The 22,617-nt window shown below is 44.5% G+C and overlaps 1 protein-coding gene across 10 annotated transcripts in view; it reads left to right on the forward strand.

The window, feature by feature from the left end:
- Positions 1–22,617, forward strand: part of LOC115115426 (eyes absent homolog 1-like) — a 173,334-nt gene that overhangs the window by 52,390 nt on the left and 98,327 nt on the right. For 6 of the 10 annotated variants that reach the window (XM_065019235.1, XM_065019237.1, XM_065019238.1 and 3 more), the window contains 5 exons: positions 2,336–2,458; positions 11,611–11,693; positions 12,703–12,982; positions 14,009–14,151; positions 18,173–18,256. In XM_065019235.1, coding sequence (XP_064875307.1) covers positions 2,336–2,458; positions 11,611–11,693; positions 12,703–12,982; positions 14,009–14,151; positions 18,173–18,256 — 713 coding nt within the window. The remainder of the gene's footprint in view (positions 1–2,335; positions 2,459–11,610; positions 11,694–12,702; positions 12,983–14,008; positions 14,152–18,172; positions 18,257–22,617) is intronic. The other 4 variants (XM_065019241.1, XM_065019243.1, XM_065019244.1 and 1 more) reach the window with 2 other exon arrangements.

The following is a 22,617-nucleotide window of genomic DNA, read 5'->3' on the forward strand; positions in this document are numbered from 1 at the left end:
ACTTTAGACCAGAGCCCTATGGCACCCTATTCCCTATATAGTGCACTACTTTAGACCAGAGCCCTATGGCACCCTATTCCCTATATAGTGCACTACTTTAGACCAGAGCCCTATGGCACCCTATTCCCTATATAGTGCACTACTTTAGACCAGAACCCTATGGAACCCTATTCCCTACATAGTGCACTACTTTAGACCAGAACCCTATGGAACCCTATTCCCTACATAGTGCACTACTTTAGACCAGAACCCTATGGAACCCTATTCCCTACATAGTGCACTACTTTAGACCAGAGCCCTATGGTACCCTATTCCCTACATAGTGCACTACTTTAGACCAGAGCCCTATGGCACCCTATTCCCTATATATTGCACTACTTTTTGACGAGGGTCTATTACTGCCGTACCAAGCAACAACAACAACAAGGCAGTAGCTGCTATTTGGTCGAAAAATGAGTTAATGTAATTTTTTGCTACATTAAATACATGCTTAATCACGGGGACAAGTATCCTGCCTCTATTGTATTGTGTTCAGGAGTAAATGGGGGTCATGTTAGCAGTAACTGCTTAAAGCTACTGTGAAACCAAGGTAAAGTAGTGCACTATGTAGGGAATAGGGTGCCATAGGGCCCTGGTCTAAAGTAGTGCACTATATAGGGAATAGGTTGCCATAGGGTTCTGGTCTAAAGTAGTGCACTATACAGGGAATAGGGTGCCATAGACCTCTGGTCTAAAGTAGTGCACTATATAGGGAATAGGGTGCCATAGGACCCTGGTCTAAAGTAGTGCACTATATAGGGAATAGGGTGCCATAGGGCTCTGGTCTAAAGTAGTGCACTATATAGGGAATAGGGTGCCACTTGAGAGACACACACAGTGTTTGTTCGAGTGGTAGCGAGTAGCTAACAGGAAATATGTTGGGCCTGATCCACATCAGCGAAGGGCCGTTTACTAATAACAAACGAGTGCGTTCTGTTTTTATTACTTGTGTGCAATTTGGTAGATATCGTCCATCTTTCAGACATTTAAACGTACAGCTTTACTATGTGAGCTCTAAGGGCACGCATCTCAGTACAGACCCTGGTTTGATTCCAGGCTGCGCAGGCACTGCTCAGTGCTAGGTCTAAGGGCACTGCATCTCAGTGCTAGACCCTGGTTTGAGGCGTCACTACAGACCCTGGTTTGATTCCAGGCTGTATCACAGGCTGTATCAAGGCGCTGCATCTCAGTGCTAGAGGCGTCACTACAGACCCTGGTTTGATTCCAGGCTGTATCACAGCGGTCTAAGGGCACTGCATCTCAGTGCTAGAGGCGTTACTACAGGCCCTGGTTTGATTCCAGGCTGTATCACAGCGGTCTAAGGCGCTGCATCTCAGTGCTAGAGGCGTCACTACAGACCCTGGTTTGATTCCAGGCTGTATCACAGCGGTCTAAGGCACTGCATCTCAGTGCTTAGAGGCGTTACTACAGACCCTGGTTTGATTCCAGGCTGTATCACAGCGGTCTAAGGAACTGCATCTCAGTGCTAGAGGCGTCACTACAGACCCTGGTTTGATTCCAGGCTGTATCACAGCGGTCTAAGGGCACTGCATCTCAGTGCTAGAGGCGTCACTACAGACCCTGGTTTGATTCCAGGCTGTATCACAGCGGTCTAAGGGCACTGCATCTCAGTGCTAGAGGCGTCACTACAGACCCTGGTTTGATTCCAGGCTGTATCACAGTGGTCTAAGGGCACTGCATCTCAGTGCTAGAGGCGTCACTACAGACCCTGGTTTGATTCCAGGCTGTATCACAGTGGTCTAAGGGCACTGCATCTCAGTGCTAGAGGCGTCACTACAGACCCTGGTTTGATTCCAGGCTGTATCACAGCGGTCTAAGGGCACTGCATCTCAGTGCTAGAGGCGTCACTACAGACCCTGGTTTGATTCCAGGCTGTGTCATTACCTGCCGTGATTAGGAGTCCCGTAGGACGGTGGTAGACCGTCATTTTAAATAATAATTTGTTCATAACTGACTTGCCAAGTTAAATAAAGGTTCATAGATAAAAAGACGTTCATTTTTAAACCACCAAACTACCGTTGATTCCAAAGTGTGGATAAATGACTTTATCAGTGAAACAGTCATAACACTTACTAGCAAAATTGTTAAAACACATTAACTAAAATCATCAAGTTATCAAATAAAAAAATAAAAAATACTAATATAGAAAAATAGTACTATATTTACTATATTTATTAGCATTTAATAAAATACTCAATTGAGTCTGACAGCAGTGAATTGTGTGTGCATCGAACCGACGTAGTGTCACTAACTGATTCGGGTTCATTATGGGCAGGCATAAAGACAGAGGGGGGACTGAGCCAGTCCCAATCCCCAGGACAGACAGGCTTCCTCAGCTACAGCTCAGGATTCACCACCCCTCAGACGGGCCAGGCTCCATACAGCTATCAAATGCAAGGTGAGGAACAAAGATAATCATATAGTGTGCTGTAATCTCTTCATATTTGTCTCCTCTCACGTTTCCTCAATTCCTCACCTCCTCTCATCGCTTCTTCGTTCACTTTCCTCTCCTCACCGCCTCTCCCCACCTCCGTTCCTCAACTCCTCTCCTCAACACCTCTCATCAAGTCCTTTCCTCACCTACTCTCCACAATTCCACTCCTCATCTCCTCGCCTCCTCTCCTCACCTCCGATCCTCAACTCCTCTCCTCACCTCCTCTCCTCAACTCTATTCCACACCTCCTCTCCTCAACACCTCTCCTCACCTCCTCTCCTCACCTCCTCTCCTCAACTCCTCTCCTCAACTCCTTTCCACACCTCCTCTGCTCACCTCTATTCCACACCTCCTCTCCATACCTCCTCTCCTCACCTCCTCTCCTCACCTCCTCTCCTCAACTCTATTCCACACCTCCTCTCCTCACCTCCTCTCCTCAACTCCTCTCCTCACCTCCTCTTCACACCTCCTCTGCTCACCTCTATTCCACATCTCCTCTGCTCTCCTCAACTCCTCTCCCCACCTCCTCTCCTCAACTCCTCTCCTCACCTCCTCTCCTCAACTCCTCTCCTCAATTCCTCTCCTCACCTCCTCTCCTCACCTCCTCTCCTCAACTCTATTCCACACCTCCTCTCCTCACCTCCTCTCCTCAACTCCTATCCTCACCTCCTCTCCTCACCTCCTCTCCTCAACTCTATTCCACACCTCCTCTCCTCACCTCCTCTTCACACCTCCTCTGCTCACCTCTATTCCACACCTCCTCTCCTCAACTCCTCTCCTCACCTCCTCAACTCCTCTCCTCATCTCCTCTCCTCACCTCCTCTCCTCAACTCTTTCCACACCTCCTCTCCTCATCTCCTCTCCTCAACTCTATTCCACACCTCCTCTCCTCACCTCCTCTCCTCACCTCCTCTCCTCAACTCCTCTCCTCACCTCTCCTCCCCTCCTCTCCTCACCTCCTCTCCTCAACTCTATTCCACACCTCCTTTCCTCACCTCCTCTCCTCACCTCCTATCCTCAACTGTTTTCCACACCTCCTCTCCTCACCTCCTCTCCTCAACTCTATTCCACACCTCCTCTCCTCACCTCCTCTCCTCAACTCCTCTCTTCCTCTCCACTCCTCAATTCCTCTCCTCACCTCCTCTCCTCATCTCCTCTCCTCTTCTCCTTTCAACACCTCCTCTCCTTACCTCTTCTCCTCACCTCCTCTCCTCACCTCTTCTCCTCACCTCCTCTCTTCATCTCCTTTCCACACCTCCTCTCCACACCTCCTCTCCTCACCTCCTCTCCTCAACTCTATTCCACACCTCCTCTCCTCACCTCCTCTCCTCAACTCCTCTCTTCCTCTCCACTCCTCAATTCCTCTCCTTACCTCCTCTCCTCATCTCCTCTCCTCTTCTCCTTTCAACACCTCCTCTCCTTACCTCTTCTCCTCACCTCCTCTCCTCACCTCCTTTCCACACCTCCTCTCCACACCTCCTCTCCTCACCTCCTCTCCTCAACTCCTCTCTTCCTCTCCACTCCTCAATTCCTCTCCTCACCTCCTGACCTCCTCTCCTCACCTTTCCACACCTCCTCTTCTCACCTCCTCACCTCCTCTCCTCTCCGATCTTCCTCTCATCTCCTCAACTCTATTCCACACCTCCTCTCCTCAACTCCTCTCCTCACCTCCTCTCCTCAACCCTCCTCTCCTCAATCCTCCACTCCTCTCCTCACCTCCTCTCCTCAACTCCTCTCCTCAACTCTATTCCACACCTCCTCTCCTCACCTCTTCTCCTCACCTCCTCTCCTCACCTCCTTTCCACACCTCCTCTCCACACCTCCTCTCCTCACCTCCTCTCCTCAACTCCTCTCTTCCTCTCCACTCCTCAATTCCTCTCCTCACCTCCTCTCCTCATCTCCTCTCCTCACCTCCTCTCCACACCTCCTCTCCTCACCTCCTCTCCTCTCCTCCTCTCTTCCTCTCCACTCCTCAATTCCTCTCCTCACCTCCTCTCCTCACCTCCTCTCCTCACCTTTCCACACCTCCTCTTCTCACCTCCGATCCTCCTCTCCTCTCCGATCTTCCTCTCCTCTCCTCACCTCCTTTCCTCACCTCCTCACCTCACCTCCTCAACTCCTCTCATCCTCTCCACTCCTCAATTCCTCTCCTTACCTCCTGTCCTCAATTTCTCTCCTCACCTCCTCACCTCTCCTCAACTCTTCACCTCACCTACTCTCCTTTCCCCCTCTCATTATATCCTCTCCTCACCTCACCTCCTCTCCTAACCTCCTCTCCTCCTCCTTAACTCACCTTCCCACCGCCTCTCCTAGCCTGGCTAACAAGAGATATCTGTAGCCTATCAGCCTGGCTAACCAGAGCTAACTGTAGCCTATCAGCCTGGCTAACCAGAGCTAACTGTAGCCTATAAGCCTGGCTAACCAGAGCTAACTGTAGCCTATAAGCCTGGCTAACCAGAGCTAACTGTAGCCTATCAGCCTGGCTAACCAGAGCTAACTGTAGCCTATCAGCCTGGCTAACCAGAGCTAACTGTAGCCTATCAGCCTGGCTAACCAGAGCTAACTGTAGCCTATCAGCCTGGCTAAACTCAGCCTTGCTAAATCTCTATTTAATCTTTCTATAAAGTGTTTTTGTACGCCATCAGACATTTTTTTTTGTGAGAAGACCGATTTTGGGATATCTCATGGTCTGACAAACACCGCTGTAACTCATCCACCTTCAGCTGCAGATGTATTGGATTGAGACTCGGCCCATGCAGAGATCTCCAGCTTAAACTGACTGATTTTGATGGGGGGATTTTTTTGATTATGTTTACTTGGATTGAGACATAGACGCAGTCAATAAGCTCATAAGGATTCAATTTACTTGAAAGTCTGTGGCAAGAACTGAAAATGGTTGTCTAGCAATGATCAACAACCAATCTGACAGAAGCTTCTGACAGAAGAAAAAAAGAATACCTAGAAAGACTCACAGTTGTAATTGCTGCCAAACGTGTTCTACAGAGTATTCGCTCAGGGGTGTGTATATCTGTATTCATTTTCAATACATTTGCAAGCATTTCTAAGAACCTGTTTTCACTTTGTCATTATGGGGTATTGTGATGTCATTATGGGGTTATTGTGATGTCATTATGGGGTTATTGTGATGTCATTATGGGGTACTGTGCTGTCATTATAGGGTATTGTGTGTAGCTTGGTGAGAAAAGTTTGGATTCAGGCTGTAACACAACAAAATGTGTAATAAGTCAAGAGATGTGAATAGTTTCTGAAGGCAGTGTATCAGCTCTAGCTGTAAACTTTGTGTCTCCACTGAATAACGTGTGAAAGTAGAAACATCTCCACATGTTGATGAAAAACCTCCAGAGCATCACACAATAAATAAGGCCAAAAGAACAGCAGATGTGTGGAGCGGCCAGGGAAGCCTCTTTTCCAATACTGTTAACCAAATACTACATGCCTGTCTGTCTGTCTGCCTGCCTGCCTGTCTACTCTCTGCTGTACAGCTCTACAGCCTTGAGAGAGAGAGAGAGGAGAGAGAGAGAGAGAGAGAGAGAGAGAGAGAGAGAGAGAGAGAGAGAGAGAGAGAGAGAGAGAGAGAGGGGGGGAGAGAGGGGAGAGAGAGAGAGAGAGAGAGAGAGAGACAGAGAGAGAGACAGAGACAGAGGAGAGAGATATAGAAGGGCTAGTTTCCTGGCCACAATGACGGTATTACTATTTCTCCCCCTCTCTCTCTCTCTCTCTCTGTTTCTCTCTCTACTAGGGTCTCTACCATCTCTACTAGGGTCTCTACTAGGGTTTCTACTGTCTCTACTAGGGTCTCTACTATCTCTACTTGGGTCTCTACTATCTCTACTAGTGTCTCTACTAGTGTCTCTACTAGTGTCTCTACTAGGGTCTCTAATAGTGTCTCTACTAGGGTCTCCATTACTGTATATACTAGTGTCTCTACTAGGGTCTCCATTAGGGTCTCTACTAGTGTCTCCACTATCTCCACTAGTGTCTCTACTAGTGTCTCTAGTAGTGTCTCTACTAGGTCTCTAGTAGTGTCTCTACTAGGGTCTCTAGTAGTGTCTCTACTAGGTCTCTAATAGTGTCTCTACTAGGGTCTCTAATAGTGTCTCTACTAGGGTCTCTAATAGTGTCTCTACTAGGGTCTCTAATAGTGTATCTACTAGGGTCTCTAATAGTGTCTCTACTAGGGTCTCTAATAGTGTATCTACTAGGGTCTCTAATAGTGTCTCTACTAGGGTCTCTAATAGTGTCTCTACTAGGGTCTCTAATAGTGTCTCTACTAGGGTCTCTAATAGTGTCTCTACTAGTGTCTCTAATAGTGTCTCTACTAGGGTCTCTAATAGTGTCTCTACTAGGTCTCTAATAGTGTCTCTACTAGGGTCTCTAATAGTGTCTCTACTAGGGTCTCTAATAGTGTCTCTACTAGGGTCTCTAATAGTGTCTCTACTAGGGTCTCTAATAGTGTCTCTACTAGGGTCTCTAATAGTGTCTCTACTAGGGTCTCTAATAGTGTCTCTACTAGGGTCTCTAATAGTGTCTCTACTAGGGTCTCTAATAGTGTCTCTACTAGGGTCTCTAATAGTGTCTCTACTAGGGTCTCTAGTACAGTAAAAACACTACAGTCCCCAAAAACACTACAGTCGACCAAAAAAACGTGTATTTTTTTTATTTGCATATACCCAGTCCGTTCCTTTCCCTCATTTGCCAATTTATGCCACCCGTACATAGACCATATGTTGTTTTCCCTACATGTGTGTGTGTGTGTGCGTGCGTGCGTGCGTGCGTGCGTGCGTGCGTGCGTGTGTGTGTGCGTGCGTGTTTGTTAGCTGTTGTCCAGTGTGCTCCTGCCTGCAGTTACTCTACTCTGCCTTTTAATGGAAAACCCATCTGGACATGATAGTCTGGTCCCAATTGGGGCATACAAACTTCTGCTGCAAATATTGTGATGATAGACATGGCCCTTGGCTAGGGGACTGATCAACCAGAACTAATGGATTCCAATTGGTGGGGCCAGAAGGCAGGAGGGGTGGTAAGGACGGATGGGAGGGAGGTGTGGCGGCAGGGATAGTGTCTGGTCTTGAGTGAGATAACTGGAGCAGGACAGGGGGAGGTAGAAGGAGAGAGGGATCAAACACCCGGGGAACAGCAGTCAACCCCCTCCCCCACTACCCATCCCATCAACCCCTCCACTGCCCTGTGTAGGGTGTCATCTTTCGGATTGGATGTTAAACGGGTGTCCTGACTCTATGTGGTCACTAAAGATCCCTTCGTACTTATCATAAGAGTAGGGGTGTTAACCCTGGTGCCCTGGCTAAATTCCCAATCTTGGCCCTCATACTATCACCTAATCATCCACATGATGGGGCGGCAGGGTAGCCTAGTGGTTAGAGTGTTGGACTAGTAACCGGAAGGTTGCAAGTTCAAATCCCAGAGCTGACAAGGTACAAATCTGTCGTCCCCCAAAAAACACTCTGCCCCTGAACAGGCAGTTAACCCACTGTTCCTAGGCCTCATTGAAAATAAGAATTTGTTCTTAACTGACTTGCCTAGTTAAATAAAGGTAAAATAAATAAAAAAATCCTACTACCTCCCACACTATACCCGACCCACACAGCCCCCATTACCCCAAACAAATCCAATGTTGATAAACTCCCATTTACATTTTAGATTTGTGACCTGTTGACACAAGAAAAGGGCAACCAGTGAAGAACGAACACCAAATACAAACCATATTTATGTTAATCTAATTTCCCTTTTTTTATTTTGACTATTTGCACATCGTTACAACGCTGTATATATACATAATATGACATTTTAAATGTCTTTATTATTTTGGAACTTGTGTAAATGTGGTATTTACTGTTCACTTTTAATAGTTTATTTCACCTTAGTTTATCCATTCCACTTGCTTTGGCGATGTAAACACACGTTTTCCCATGCCGATGAAGCCCTTTGAGAGAGAGAGGGAGAACAGAATGTATACATCTGATGTGTCTAGATCTGATAGCTGGAGGGGGGGAGGAGGATCAAACAGTATGTGTCTAGATCTGATAGCTGGAGGGGGAGGATACAGTATGTGTCTAGATCTGATAGCTGGAGGGGGAGGATACAGTATGTGTCTAGATCTGATAGCTGGAGGGGGAGGATACAGTATGTGTCTAGATCTGATAGCTGGAGGGGGGAGGATACAGTATGTGTCTAGATCTGATAGCTGTTGGGGGGGAGGATACAGTATGTGTCTAGATCTGATAGCTTATCCATTCCATTCTAAACTGCGTTTTCCCATGCCGATGAAGCCCTTTGACGGGGGAGGATACAGTATGTGTCTAGATCTGATAGCTGGAGGGGGAGGATACAGTATGTGTCTAGATCTGATAGCTGGAGGGGGAGGATACAGTATGTGTCTAGATATGATAGCTGGAGGGGGAGGATACAGTATGTGTCTAGATCTGATAGCTGGAGGGGGAGGATACAGTATGTGTCTAGATCTGATAGCTGGAGGGGGGGAGGATACAGTATGTGTCTTTATTGTCTAAGAGCATTTTATTTACGATCAGTGTTTAGCAGCAGTGGGGGCTACTCAGACCCCCCCCCCCCCCACCACCCCTGCTTCATTAGCAACAGTAAATTAATCTACCCACCTCTGATTGTCTCCTGGTACGAAAGCTGTTCATTTGGAACAGTAAATGAATATACCCCTCCTTCATTTTCACTAAGGAAGAGGAGGATGAGGAGGAAGATGAAGAGGGAGGGAAGGGTTTGGTTGAATGATAGGTTAGTAGTTGGTCGCTATAGCTCTCAAGAATGGATGATTGCTTGGTAGTTGGTCATGAATGGATGATAGCTAGGTAGTTGGTAGCTATAGCTCTCATGAATGGATGATAGCTAGGTAGTTGGTCATGAATGGATGATAGCTTGGTAGTTGGTAGCTATAGCTCTCATGAATGGATGATAGCTTGGTAGTTGGTAGCTATAGCTCTCATGAATGGATGATAGCTAGGTAGTTGGTAGCTATAGCTCCATGAATGGATGATAGCTAGGTAGTTGGTAGCTATAGCTCTCATGAATGGATGATTGCTTGGTAGTTGGTAGCTATAGCTCTCATGAATGGATGATAGCTAGGTAGTTGGTAGCTATAGCTCTCATGAATGGATGATAGCTAGGTAGTTGGTAGCTATAGCTCTCATGAATGGATGATAGCTAGGTAGTTGGTAGCTATAGCTCTCATGAATGGATGATAGCTAGGTAGTTGGTAGCTATAGCTCTCATGAATGGATGATAGCTAGGTAGTTGGTAGCTATAGCTCCATGAATGGATGATAGCTAGGTAGTTGGTAGCTATAGCTCTCATGAATGGATGATAGCTAGGTAGTTGGTAGCAAGAATGGATGAGCTCCATGAATGGATGATAGCTAGGTAGTTGGTAGCTATAGCTCTCATGAATGGATGATAGCTAGGTAGTTGGTAGCTATAGCTCTCATGAATGGATGATTGCTTGGTAGTTGGTCATGAATGGATGATAGCTAGGTAGTTGGTAGCTATAGCTCCATGAATGGATGATAGCTAGGTAGTTGGTAGCTATAGCTCTCATGAATGGATGATAGCTAGGTAGTTGGTAGCCATAGCTCATGTCACCCTGTGACGTCTGTTCCAGTGTTTCACTGTTTTAGTTTTGAGAAGTCGTGCCCCTTATGGATTCGTTTTGAGTCGTAGAACTGCGGTGGGGAAGCCCGTGTTTGGTTCTCGTTGATCGGATGAAGACAATGGAAGGTACAGTATTTTGGAGAGAGAAGTTATTTTGTGCTACAACGTTAGATGTTATTTAACCTTTATTTAACTAGGAAAAAAACACTTGAGGTCAGAAACCTCTTTTTTTTTGAGGGGGAGATGGAAAAGCTGGAAAAGTCTTGGCCTCTATCGCTGACCAGACACTGGTCCAGAGAATTTGTCAATGAACATTTTATCTACACGTTCTGATGAAAACCAAATAACTATTTTGCTGAGGCTTCTCCCTGTTCTCTAGAGGGAGGGAGGGAGGGAGGGAGGGAGGGAGGGAGAAGAGTCATGCCCAAGGGCCTCGCCTCCTGTCCTCTCCTCTTTTCATCCATTTTTCTCTCTCAGGGCAGGCATCAGCCCCAGCCTGTCTTATTAAGCCATTAGATCCAATCAGCTCTTCCTCTTTGAATGAATTGGCCCTCGAGTTGGTTATTTTAAAGCAGTGAAGAGAAGACAGATTCTACATATTCATGAAGTACTCCTGTAGCCTAACTCCCCCTCTCTCCCCCTTCTTCCCCCACCTCCCCTTCTCTCTCCCCTTCCTCCCCCACTCCTCCACCCTTCAGTAGTCCCAACACAACAGGCTGAGTGTTTAGCAGGGAGGGAGGCTCTGAGACACCTGAGAGAGTCTCTCTCTCTCTCTCCCGCTGTCTCTCTCTATCTCTCTCTCTCTCTCTCTCTCTTTCTCGCTCTCTCGCTGTCTCTCTCTCTCTCTCTCTCTCTCTTTCTCGCTGTCTCTCTCTCTCTCTCTCTCTCTCTCTCTCTCTTTCTCTCTCTCTCCGTTTCTCTCTCTACACCTCACTGTTGGCTACCTGAAATCATTGGTTCACAAAACGTATTTCTCTCTCGGTTTTGTCCTTTTTTGTTGAAAATGTGGTAATCCGTTTATTTTCTCTGTGGAAATGTTTCTATTTCAGTGTTATAATGTGCCATAACCAACATGACATATACCATACACTATCATATACCATACACTATCATATACCATACACTATCATATACCATACACTATCCTATACCATACACTATCATATACCATACACTATCATATACCATACACTATCATATACATATCGGGGCGACAGGTAGCTTAGTGGTTAGAGCATTGGGCCAGTCACCGAAAGGTTACTAGATCGAATCCCCGAGCTGACTAGGTCAACAATATGTGGTTCTGCCCCTGAACAAGGCAGATATCATATATCAGACATTATCATATAGTGTACATTATCTTATAGCGTACATTATCATATAGCATACGCTGTCATTGAGTTTATAGGTGATATGTACAACTCCTTAGTGATAACCGTGTGTTTCCCCTGTCCTCTCCAGGTGGCACGTTCACAACCACGTCAGGATTGTACGCAGGAAGCAACGCCCTCACGAACTCAACCGGCTTCAACAGTACACAGCAGGTACCAATGTCTTCTACGGTAGCGTCTCTTCATTCTGATAGAAGATGTTTATCATCGTTGGGTTTATATTAAGATGAGGTACTGTACTCTTTTTTTGTTATATATATATATATATATATAAGATCCTGGGAACCTTGGAGTGTATCCCAAATAACACGCATGTTCCCTACAGTGCACTAATCGTGACCAGAGCCCACAGGGTAGAAGTGCACTATTTTACAAGAAATAGGGGTGCCATTTGACACACTTGACATCTTTGACATGTAGGATACAGTTGAGTTCCAATTGATCCACGTCACATGAATCATGCAGTAATCCCTCATTACGCCTGTAGTGTTGTGGACAGGGAAAATCCCTTACTCCTGGCACAGACGAAATGGGTCAGGTCCCAAATGGCACTCTATGTTCCTATAAAGTACACTCCTTTTGACCGGAGCCTTGGCCAGAAGTAATGTACTACGTAGGGAATAGGAAATCATTTTTAAAAGATGCGAGCCAAAAAAAGACCAAGACAGATCGCTGTCCAGATGTAGGACACAACAGACATATGTTTGTATCTATGTTTTGGAATCTGGACTGTAAAGTAGCACCGCTAGTGCATTACTTACCCCCCCCCCCCCCCCTCCTCTCTCTCTCTCTCCCTCTCTCTCTCTCATTCGCTCTCTCTCTCTCTCTCTCTCTCTCTCTCTCTCTCTCTCTCTCTCTCTCTCTCTCTCTCTCCCTCTCTCTCTCTCTCTCTCATTCGCTCGCTCTCTCTTGTTCTCCTGTCTCTCTCTCTCGTTCTCTCTCTCTCTCTCTCTCTTTCTCGTTCTCTCATTCTCTCGCTCTCTCTCGTTCTCTCTCTCTCGTTCTCTCTCTCTCTCTCGTTCTCTCGCTCTCTCTCTCTCGTTCTCTCGTTCTCTCTCTTCTCTCTCGTTCTTCTCTCTCGTTCTCTCTCTCTCCTTCTTCTCCCTCCATCCATCAATTCCTGTCTCTCTCCATCCATCTATCCTCCCCTGTCCCCCTCCAGGACTACCCGAGCTACCCAGCATTCGGCCAGGGCCAGTACTCCCAGTATTACAACAGTTCTCCCTACACCTCCCCCTATATGACCAGCAACAACACCAGTCCCACCACCCCCTCCACCACAGCCACCTACACCCTCCAGGAGCCCCCCAGCGCCCTGACCAGCCAGGCCCTCACGGAACCCCCAGCAGGTAGGCCCCAGGCCCCCCAGGCCACCCACCCTCCATCCCCAGGATCAGAAGGCTCTGGAGGGGGTGGCTATGATGCCAGGGCCACTCATTATGGTAACCATTACAGTTGTTTTTTGTAAATAAAATAAACTACAGTATTGTGATAATTGTTTCCCCTCCACCTCTCAATTGCCACCCAAAACGAAAATCTAGAAACTGGTATTATTGAAGAAATATAAATTCACATTTAAAAAAAAAAACAATTAACTGTTTTTAAATTGCTGTTACCCCTCCTTTCCATTCTTAACCCACCCTTTGTTAGCATAGCACTTTAAGGAAATAGCATTATCGTAGAAAATATGACTTAACTGCAGAGAGTAGTTCTTAGATGAACGTCTCTCCCCTTTAATAGGAATCACATTAAACTTCTGACAATAGAACTCTGATGACATCATCATCCCATCAAGTGAAACAAGATAAGAGGAGGGGGGGGGGGTTACAGCTGAAGATTATCTGAACATAGAACACATAGAACACATAGAACACATAGAACTTAGAACACTGACGTTATTATCTTTGGCCTGTCTGTCTGACACTCCCGGAAACCTTACAACAGAAATAGTTTGAATGTCGTTATCGTCTAGTTGTCATTATTTAACACACATTTTATTTATTTAACGTTTATTTAAGTAGGAAAGTCAGTTTAAGAACAAATTCTTATTTACAATGATGGCCTAGGAACAGTGTGTTAACTGCCTTGTTCAGGAGCAGAACGATAGATTTTAACCTTGTCAGCTCAGGGATTCGATCTTGAAACCTTTCGGTTACTAGTCCAACGCTCTTAACCACCATATACACACACACACACACACGGGCACGCACACAAACACACACACACACACAGGTACGCACACATACACACACATGCACACACACACACGCACACATACACACACACACACACACACACACACACACACTTTACGATCCAAAATGTTGCTGACAACAGCTCCCTCCACTCTCCTCAATTCTAAAGGTGAAAGAGAGACATCATTTCCTCCTCTTTATTTAAAACAATCTCTTGTTTCCCCCACCCCCCACCCCACCCCCACCCCCCCCCCCCCCCCCCCACCCACCCAGGAGATTACAGTACCATCCACAGTCCATCAACGCCCATTAAAGATTCAGAATCGGATCGATTGCGGCGTGCCTCGGATGGAAAGTCACGTGGCCGAGGGAGACGGAACAACAACCCTTCACCACCGCCTGACTCTGACCTTGAGGTGAGTGACTGTGTGTGTGTCTGTGTGTGTGTGTGCGTTACCTTGGCGACAGACAGCCTCACCCTGTCTGAGGCACAGTAGACTAATCCAATTACCCCCAATGCCACACCAAGGTTAACACATCACACACATGAACAAAACTCAACTCTCTTTTGTATCCTTAACTTATTATTGATTACTGAGATGTTTATTGACTATAACATTTATTTTCAATGGTTCCTTAAGTGCACTTACGAATGCCAATAAAAGGAAAACACTTCTACACAATTTTCTTTTTGCCATTTATACATATTTTATTGTTGTTCTTATCGACTATCGATTTTGTTTCGATAGTGAGATGATGGTATACTCAAAACAAAAAAAACATGACTGGATTTTCTTCCTCTGAGGCACCCTGTTCCCTATAGTAAAGTAGTGCACTACTTTAGACCAGAGCCCTATGGCACCCTATTCCCTATATAGTGCAGTACTTTAGACCAGAGATATGGTGCCTTCAGGAAGTATTCAGACCCTTTTGGACTGGTTCGACATGTCATTGTGTTACAAAGTGGGGATTAAAATGGATTTCATTGTCGTTTCTTTTTCTTGTCAACAATCGACACAACATAATAATAAAATGAGTAAAACACGCATAACTTAAGATACAGTCGTTGCATAAGTATTCAACTCCTTTGTTTAGGCAAGCCTAAATTAGTTCAGAGGTCAAATATGACTTAACATATCACATAATAAGTTATGTGTAACAATATAATAAAAAATGGGGGGTTGACATTATTTTTTTTTTTTATGGCTAAAGCCTTCCTCTGTTCCCCATACTTACAGGTCTCTCAGTCAAGTATGGGTTTTCAAGCACAGATTCAACTACAAAGACCAGGGAGCTTTTTTTTTTCCGAAAGCCTCATAGAGAAGGGCAGTGATTGGTAGATGGGGTCACCATAACAAATCAGACGTAGAATATCTCTTTAAATCACGGGTCAAAGTTAATAATTACACTGTGGGATTGTTTATTAAACCGGCCAGACACACGTCGAAGATACGGTCGTCCTTCTGAACTGAGGTGCAGGACAGGAAGGAAACTGCTCAGGGATGTTACAATGATGTCATTGGTGATTCTATAACAGCTACAGAGTTCAAATGGCTTTGAATGGGAGAAAACTAGATGGTGGATGGATCAATGACATTGTAGTTAATCCACAATAACGACCTAAATGACAGAGTAAAAGAAGGACACAAATATACAAATCATCCATTGAGGCCCTTTTATTTGAACATTTATTTAACCAGGAAAGTCAGTTAAGAACAAATTCTTATTTTCAATGACGGCCTGGGAACAGTGGGTTAACTGCCTGTTCAGGGGCAGAACGACAGATTTGTACCTTGTCAGCTCGGGGGTTTGAACTTGCAACCTTCCAGTTACTATTCCAACGCTCTAACCACTAGGCTACCCTGCTGCACTGAAGTAATACTGAACAAAAATAAAAACAGCAAACTAATACACTTTTTGGTCAGAATGCAAAGCCTGATGTTTGGGGCAAATCTAAGAGGAACACATCAGTGAGTAACTGCGTACTTATTTTTTAAGCACAGTGGTAGCTGCATCATGGTATGGGTATGCTTGACATAGGCAAATACTGAGGAGTTTTTCAGGATAAAAAGAAACGGGGTGGAGCTAAGCACAGTCACAATCCTAGAGGAAAACCTGGTTCAGTCTGCTTTACACCAGACACAGAGAGAGGAATTAACCTTTCAGCAGGACAATAACCTAAAACACAAGGCCAAATATACACTGTATTTGTATATTCCCAATATCACAATTTGTAAGTCGCTCTGGATAAGAGCGTCTGCTAAATGACTTAAATGTAAATGTATACACTGGAGTTTAATTACCAAGAAGTGGCCAAGTTACAGTTTTGACTTAAATCTGCTTGAAAATATATGGCAAAATTTGAAAATTGCTGTCTAGCCGTGATCCCCAAAATATTGGCAGAGCTTGAAGAATTTAGAAAATAATAATGGCCAAATATTGCATGAGCCAGGTGTGTAAAGCTCGCATAGATTCACCCAAGAAGACTCATAGATGTAATCACTGGCAAAGGTGATTCTAACATTTATTGACTCAGTGGGTGCTAACTACTTATGCAACGAGTATATTTTACTTATTTAGTTTGTATTAATCTTTGAAAATGTTATAATTTTTCTTTCACCTTGACATTATAGAGTATTTTGTGTATATTGTTGATTTTTAAATTATTTAATTTAAACCCACATATCATTGGGATCTGAATACTTTTGCAAGGTACTGTAGATAACTGCCTGTAATGTCACATAAAACATATGGGTAACTATATGGGTACTATATGGGTAACTATATGGGTAACTGTATGGGTAACTGTATGGGTAACTGTATGGGTAACTGTATGGGTATCTATATGGGTAACTGTATGGGTAACTATATGGGTAACTATATGGGTTAAGTTCAACTCACCCCATTCTGATGGTAACTATATGGGTAACTATATGGGTACTATATGGGTAACTATATGGGTAACTATATGGGTAACTATATGGGTATCTATATGGGTAACTGTATGGGTAACTATATGGGTTAAGTTCAACTCACCCCATTCTGATGGTAACTATATGGGTAACTATATGGGTAACTATGTAGGTAACTATATGGGTAACTATATGGGTAACTATATGGGTAACTATGTGGGTAACTATATGGGTTAAGTTCAACTCACCCCATTCTGATGGTAACTATATGGGTAACTATATGGGTAACTATATGGGTAACTATGTGGGTAACTATATGGGTAACTATATGGGTAACTATATGGGTAACTATATGGGTAACTATATGAATGTCAAATGTTTGCCATATGTCAGGAAAGTCTGCCCATAATTATGTAATAACATATGGGTGATTAACTGTGTATATGAAGACTACCAGCCCACCCATATGGGTGATTAACTGTGTATATGAAGATACCAGCCCACCCATATGGGTGATTAACTGTGTATATGAAGATATCAGCCCACCCATATGGGTGATTAACTGTGTATATGAAGATACCAGCCCACCCATATGGGTGATTAACTGTGTATATGAAGACACCAGCCCACCCATATGGGTGATTAACTGTGTATATGAAGACACCAGCCCACCCATATGGGTGATTAACTGTGTATATGAAGACACCAGCCCACCCATATGGGTGATTAACTGTGTATATGAAGATACCAGCCCACCCATATGGGTGATTAACTGTGTATATGAAGATACCAGCCCACCCATATGGGTGATTCACTGTGTATATGAAGACACCAGCCCACCCATATGGGTGATTCACTGTGTATATGAAGACACCAGCCCACCCATATGGGTGATTAACTGTGTATATGAAGACACCAGCCCACCCATATGGGTGATTCACTGTGTATATGAAGACACCAGCCCACCCATATGGGTGATTCACTGTGTATATGAAGACACCAGCCCACCCATATGGGTGATTAACTGTGTATATGAAGACACCAGCCCACCCATAACGTGTTAAGGATTAGATGGGGGGGGGCTTTGCATAATGAGTTATAATGATTATAATGATTATGTGATTATAACTATTAAGGAGTTATAATGAGTTATTAATACGATATGAATTAAGTTCAACTCACCCCATTCTGACGGTGACATTACAGCATGTTAACATATCTAGTTAATTAATTAATTAGTCACTATTGATCGGGCTAATGTAAAGGGCAGGGGGTGGATGGATGGATGGATGGATGACCAGGGGAGATCAAATTGCAAGGTACAGAGTGCGACCATTGATTTTGCCCCTCCCCCCTTTCCTGTCTCTCTGTCTCTCACTCTCTTGCTCTCTCTCTCTCTCTCTCTCTCTCTCTCTCTCTCTCTCTCTCTCTCTCTCTCTCTCTCTCTCTCTCTCTCTCTCTGTCTCTCTCTCTCTCTCTCTGTCTCTCTCTCTCTCTCTCTCTGTCTCTCTCTCTCTCTCTCCAGAGAGTGTTCATCTGGGACCTGGATGAGACCATCATCGTTTTCCATTCCTTGCTCACAGGGTCTTACGCTAACAGATACGGCCGGGTGAGTGACTTCACTCTCTAACGTCAAGTGGAAGCTCACACACACACACACACACGCACGCGAACACACACACACACACACACACACACACACACACACACACACACACACACACACACACACACACACACACACAGAGAGAGAGAAAGACATACAGACCCCAGCAGTAGCAGATATTTTTCTAACTAAAAGCACATCAGTATTCAAAGAGAAGAAATAGACAGAGATATTCGTTTTGGTGTGTGTCTGTTAGTTTGTGTGTCTGTCTGTGTCTGTCTTAGTGTGTGTCTGTGTGTGTGATATGAGTGAGTGAGTGGAGTGAGTGAGTGAGTGGGTGAGTGAGTGGTGAGTGGTGGTGAGTGAGTGAGTGAGTGAGTGAGTGGTGAGTGAGTGAGTGAGTGAGTGAGTTAAGTGAGTGAGTGAGTGTGTGTGCGTGTCCCCACGCCTAAGTGTGTGTTTGAACAGAGAACGTGGTAGTGTGGAGAGAGAGGAATGGAAACGGAACTCAATGTACAGATAATTGTATTTTTTTAATGAGGCCTGGAGGTGTTTCTGACTTGTCCCAGCTGTTGCAATTGTGGGATCTGTGCATGACTGCCTGCAGCAGGGTCTGAGGCCCTATGGCACCCTATTCCCTGATTAATAGTGCGCTACTTTAAACCAGGGCCCATTGGGTGCTAGTCAAAAGTAGTGTAAAAAATAAGTTGTGTACTGAATAAGGAACATATTGCCTCAGGGCTCTGGTCCAAATGAGTGCATTATGTGGGAATAGGGTGCCATTTGAGACTGGGGCACTGGTCCAAATGAGTGCACTATGTAGGGAATAGGGTGCCATTTGAGACTGGGGCTCAGTCCAAATGAGTGCATATGTAGGGAATAGGGTGCCATTTGAGACTGGGGCTCTGGTCCAAATGAGTGCACTATGTAGGGAATAGGGTGCCATTTGAGACGTAACCCTGTAATGAGGGATATGTTAGGCTCCATGTAGCTAGGGGGCATAGAAAGAAAGGTGTTCTGTGGACTTCTATTGCCTCATCCTAGTTCTTCTCATCCTAGTTCTTCTCATCCTTGTTCTTCTCATCCTAGTTCTTCTCATCCTAGTTCTTCTCATCCTTGTTCTTCTCATCCTTGTTCTTCTCATCCTAGTTCTTCTCATCCTAGTTCTTCTCATCCTAGTTCTTCTCATCCTAGTTCTCCTCATCCTAGTTGATTCATCCTAGTTCTTCTCATCCTAGTTCTCCTCATCCTAGTTCTTCTCATCCTAGTTATTCTCATCCTTGTTCTTCTCATCCTAGTTCTTCTCATCCTAGTTCTTCTCATCCTTGTTCTTTATCCTTGTTCTTTCTCATCCTAGTTCTTCTCATCCTAGCCCACCTCATCCTTGTTCTTCTCATCCTAGTTCTTCTCATCCTAGTTGTCTCATCCTTGTTCTTCTCATCCTAGTTCTTCTCATCCTTGTTCTTCTCATCCTTGTTCTTCTCATCCTAGTTCTTCTCATCCTAGTTCTTCTCATCCTAGTTCTTCTCATCCTAGTTCTCCTCATCCTAGTTCTTCTCATCCTAGTTCTTCTCACCCTAGTTCTCCTCATCCTAGTTCTTCTCATCCTAGTTCTTCTCATCCTAGTTCTTCTCATCCTAGTTCTTCTCATCCTAGTTCTTCTCATCCTAGTTCTTCTCATCCTTGTTCTTCTCATCCTAATCCTGTTCTTCTCATCCTAGTTCTTCTCATCCTAGTTCTTCTCATCCTAGTTCTTCTCATCCTAGTTCTTCTCATCCTAGTTCTTCTCATCCTAGTTCTTCTCATCCTAGTTCTTCTCATCCTTGTTCTTCTCATCCTTGTTCTTCTCATCCTAGTTCTTCTCATCTTAGTTCTTATCATCCTAGTTCTTCTCATCCTAGTTCTTCTTCTCCTCCTTCAGAAAGACGTTGAATCATTAAACAGCTTCTCGATCAGACTCTTTTCTCGGAGCCAAATTTCAGGTCCGCTGAGCAACATTCTGTGGAACTTCCAGCGCCTCGTTTATTGTGAACACTGAGACTGTGGACACTGAGACTGTGGGCACTGAGACTGTGGACACTGAAACTGTGGACACTGAGACTGTGAACACTGAGACTGTGGACACTGAGACTGTGGACACTGAGACTGTGAACACTGAGACTGTGGACACTGAGACTGTGGACACTGAGACTGTGAACACTGAGACTGTGGACACTGAGACTGTGAACACTGAGACTGTGGACACTGAGACTGTGGACACTGAGACTGTGGACACTGAGACTGTGAACACTGAGACTGTGGACACTGAGACTGTGGACACTGAGACTGTGAACACTGAGAAGGTGGACACTGAGACTGTGGACACTGAGACTGTGGACACTGAGACTGTGAACACTGAGAAGGTGGACACTGAGACTGTGGACACTGAGACTGGACACTGAGACTGTGAACACTGAGACTGTGGACACTGAGACTGTGGACACTGAGACTGTGAACACTGAGACTGTGGACACTGAGACTGTGGACACTGAGACTGTGAACACTGAGACTGTGGACGCTTTAAATTACAGTTATAGCTGTGGACATGTAAGCTAATGTGGCTATTTGATCATAATGTAGAGCCTACCAGAGTGTCCTATCATCAAAAACAATGGAGTAAATGCATCCCATAATAATATCCTACCATCAAAAACTATGGAGAAAATGCATCCCCCCATAACATTTTAACATGGAAATAGCTGTTCTGTCATTCAGACTACAGGAGCAGACAATGTGTGGTGTTCAATGTAGACCTACATTCCATCAGACTTTTGAAGAAAAACATACGCAGGGCTTGACCTTTAACCTGTTTATCCACGTGTCCTTCAGACAAGGAGGTGACTGACACAATAAAATGCATAATTATTCCCAAACCATTATTACAGGAGAATCAGACAAATTATGCTACCCTCGGCAAGCAATGCAAGTGTAGAAGCACAGTGGCTAGGGAAAAACTCCCTAGAAAGGCCAAAACCTAGGAAGAAACCTAGAGAGGAACCAGGCTATGAGGGGTGGCCAGTCCTCTTCTGGCTGTGCCGGGTGGAGAGGAACCAGGCTATGAGGGGTGGCCAGTCCTCTTCTGGCTGTGCTATAACTGGGCTAATAACTTACTAACTAGCAAAGGATATGAACAACATGTACACATGTGTACATGTGGCTACATGTAGCTCTCACTTTGATCTCAAAACAAGCACATCCACTTATGACCACTCATGCTGTAAACACAGTCCAGTTTAAAGTGAATGGCACAGATCCATATATGGCTGTGGTCTATTTGCATATAGACCTACACCTCTGATTGGTTATGCCGCACTGTTCTGTGTAGGGTAATGGGCCTGAGTTGTGCCTGCCAATGCAATAGAATCCTACTCCGACTTCTGCATACAACAACATAATTTGCATAGTTAGTTTTGCTTACAAAGTCTTGCACAGCTTGTTTTGTTTCGGGAAGTGTGGCATTGAAAAGTGGCAAATATTGTGTTGATTTGATCAACATTCCCAGAGGAAAGGGAAACTTTGATAGTGTTAACACATGCTGGTGGATTTTTACTCTTAAAGTCTGAGAGTAAATTCTTAAATTCCAAGACTAAGTCTCAGAGTAAATTCTTAAATTCCAAGACTAAGACTCAGAGTAAATTCTTAAATTACAAGACTAAGTCTCAGAGTAAATTCTTAAATTCCAAGACTAAGTCTCAGAGTAAATTCTTAAATTCCAAGACTAAGACTCAGAGTAAATTCTTAAATGACAAGACTAAGTCTAGGAGTAAATTCTTAAATTACAAGACTAAGTCTCAGAGTAAATTCTTAAATTACAAGATTAAGTCTCAGAGTAAATTCTTAAATTCCAAGATTAAGTCTCAGAGTAAATCATTCAAGTCCAAAAAGTAAATTATATTTGTAACGGTTTTCTAATGGTGAAGGAGAGTCGGACCAAAATGCAGCGTGTAGATTGCGATCCATGTTTTAATAAACAAACGTAACACGAATCTAAATACAAACACTACAAAACAATAAACGTAACGAAAACTGAAACAGCCTAATACTGGTGCACATACACACAGCCCAAGGACATCAAGACACTAAGGACAATCACCCACAAAACACTCAAAGAATATGGCTGCCTAAATATGGTTCCCAATCAGAGACAACGATAAACACCTGCCTCTGATTGAGAACCACTTCAGACAGCCATAGACCTAACTAGAACACCCCACTAAGCTACAATCCCAATACCAACACACCACATGCAAAACCCCATGCCACACCCTGGCCTGACCAAATAAATGAAGATAAACACAAAATACTTCGACCAGGGCGTGACAATA

Source organism: Oncorhynchus nerka, linkage group LG6, assembly GCF_034236695.1.
Source record: "Oncorhynchus nerka isolate Pitt River linkage group LG6, Oner_Uvic_2.0, whole genome shotgun sequence".
NCBI classification, from domain to species: Eukaryota; Metazoa; Chordata; class Actinopteri; order Salmoniformes; family Salmonidae; genus Oncorhynchus; species Oncorhynchus nerka.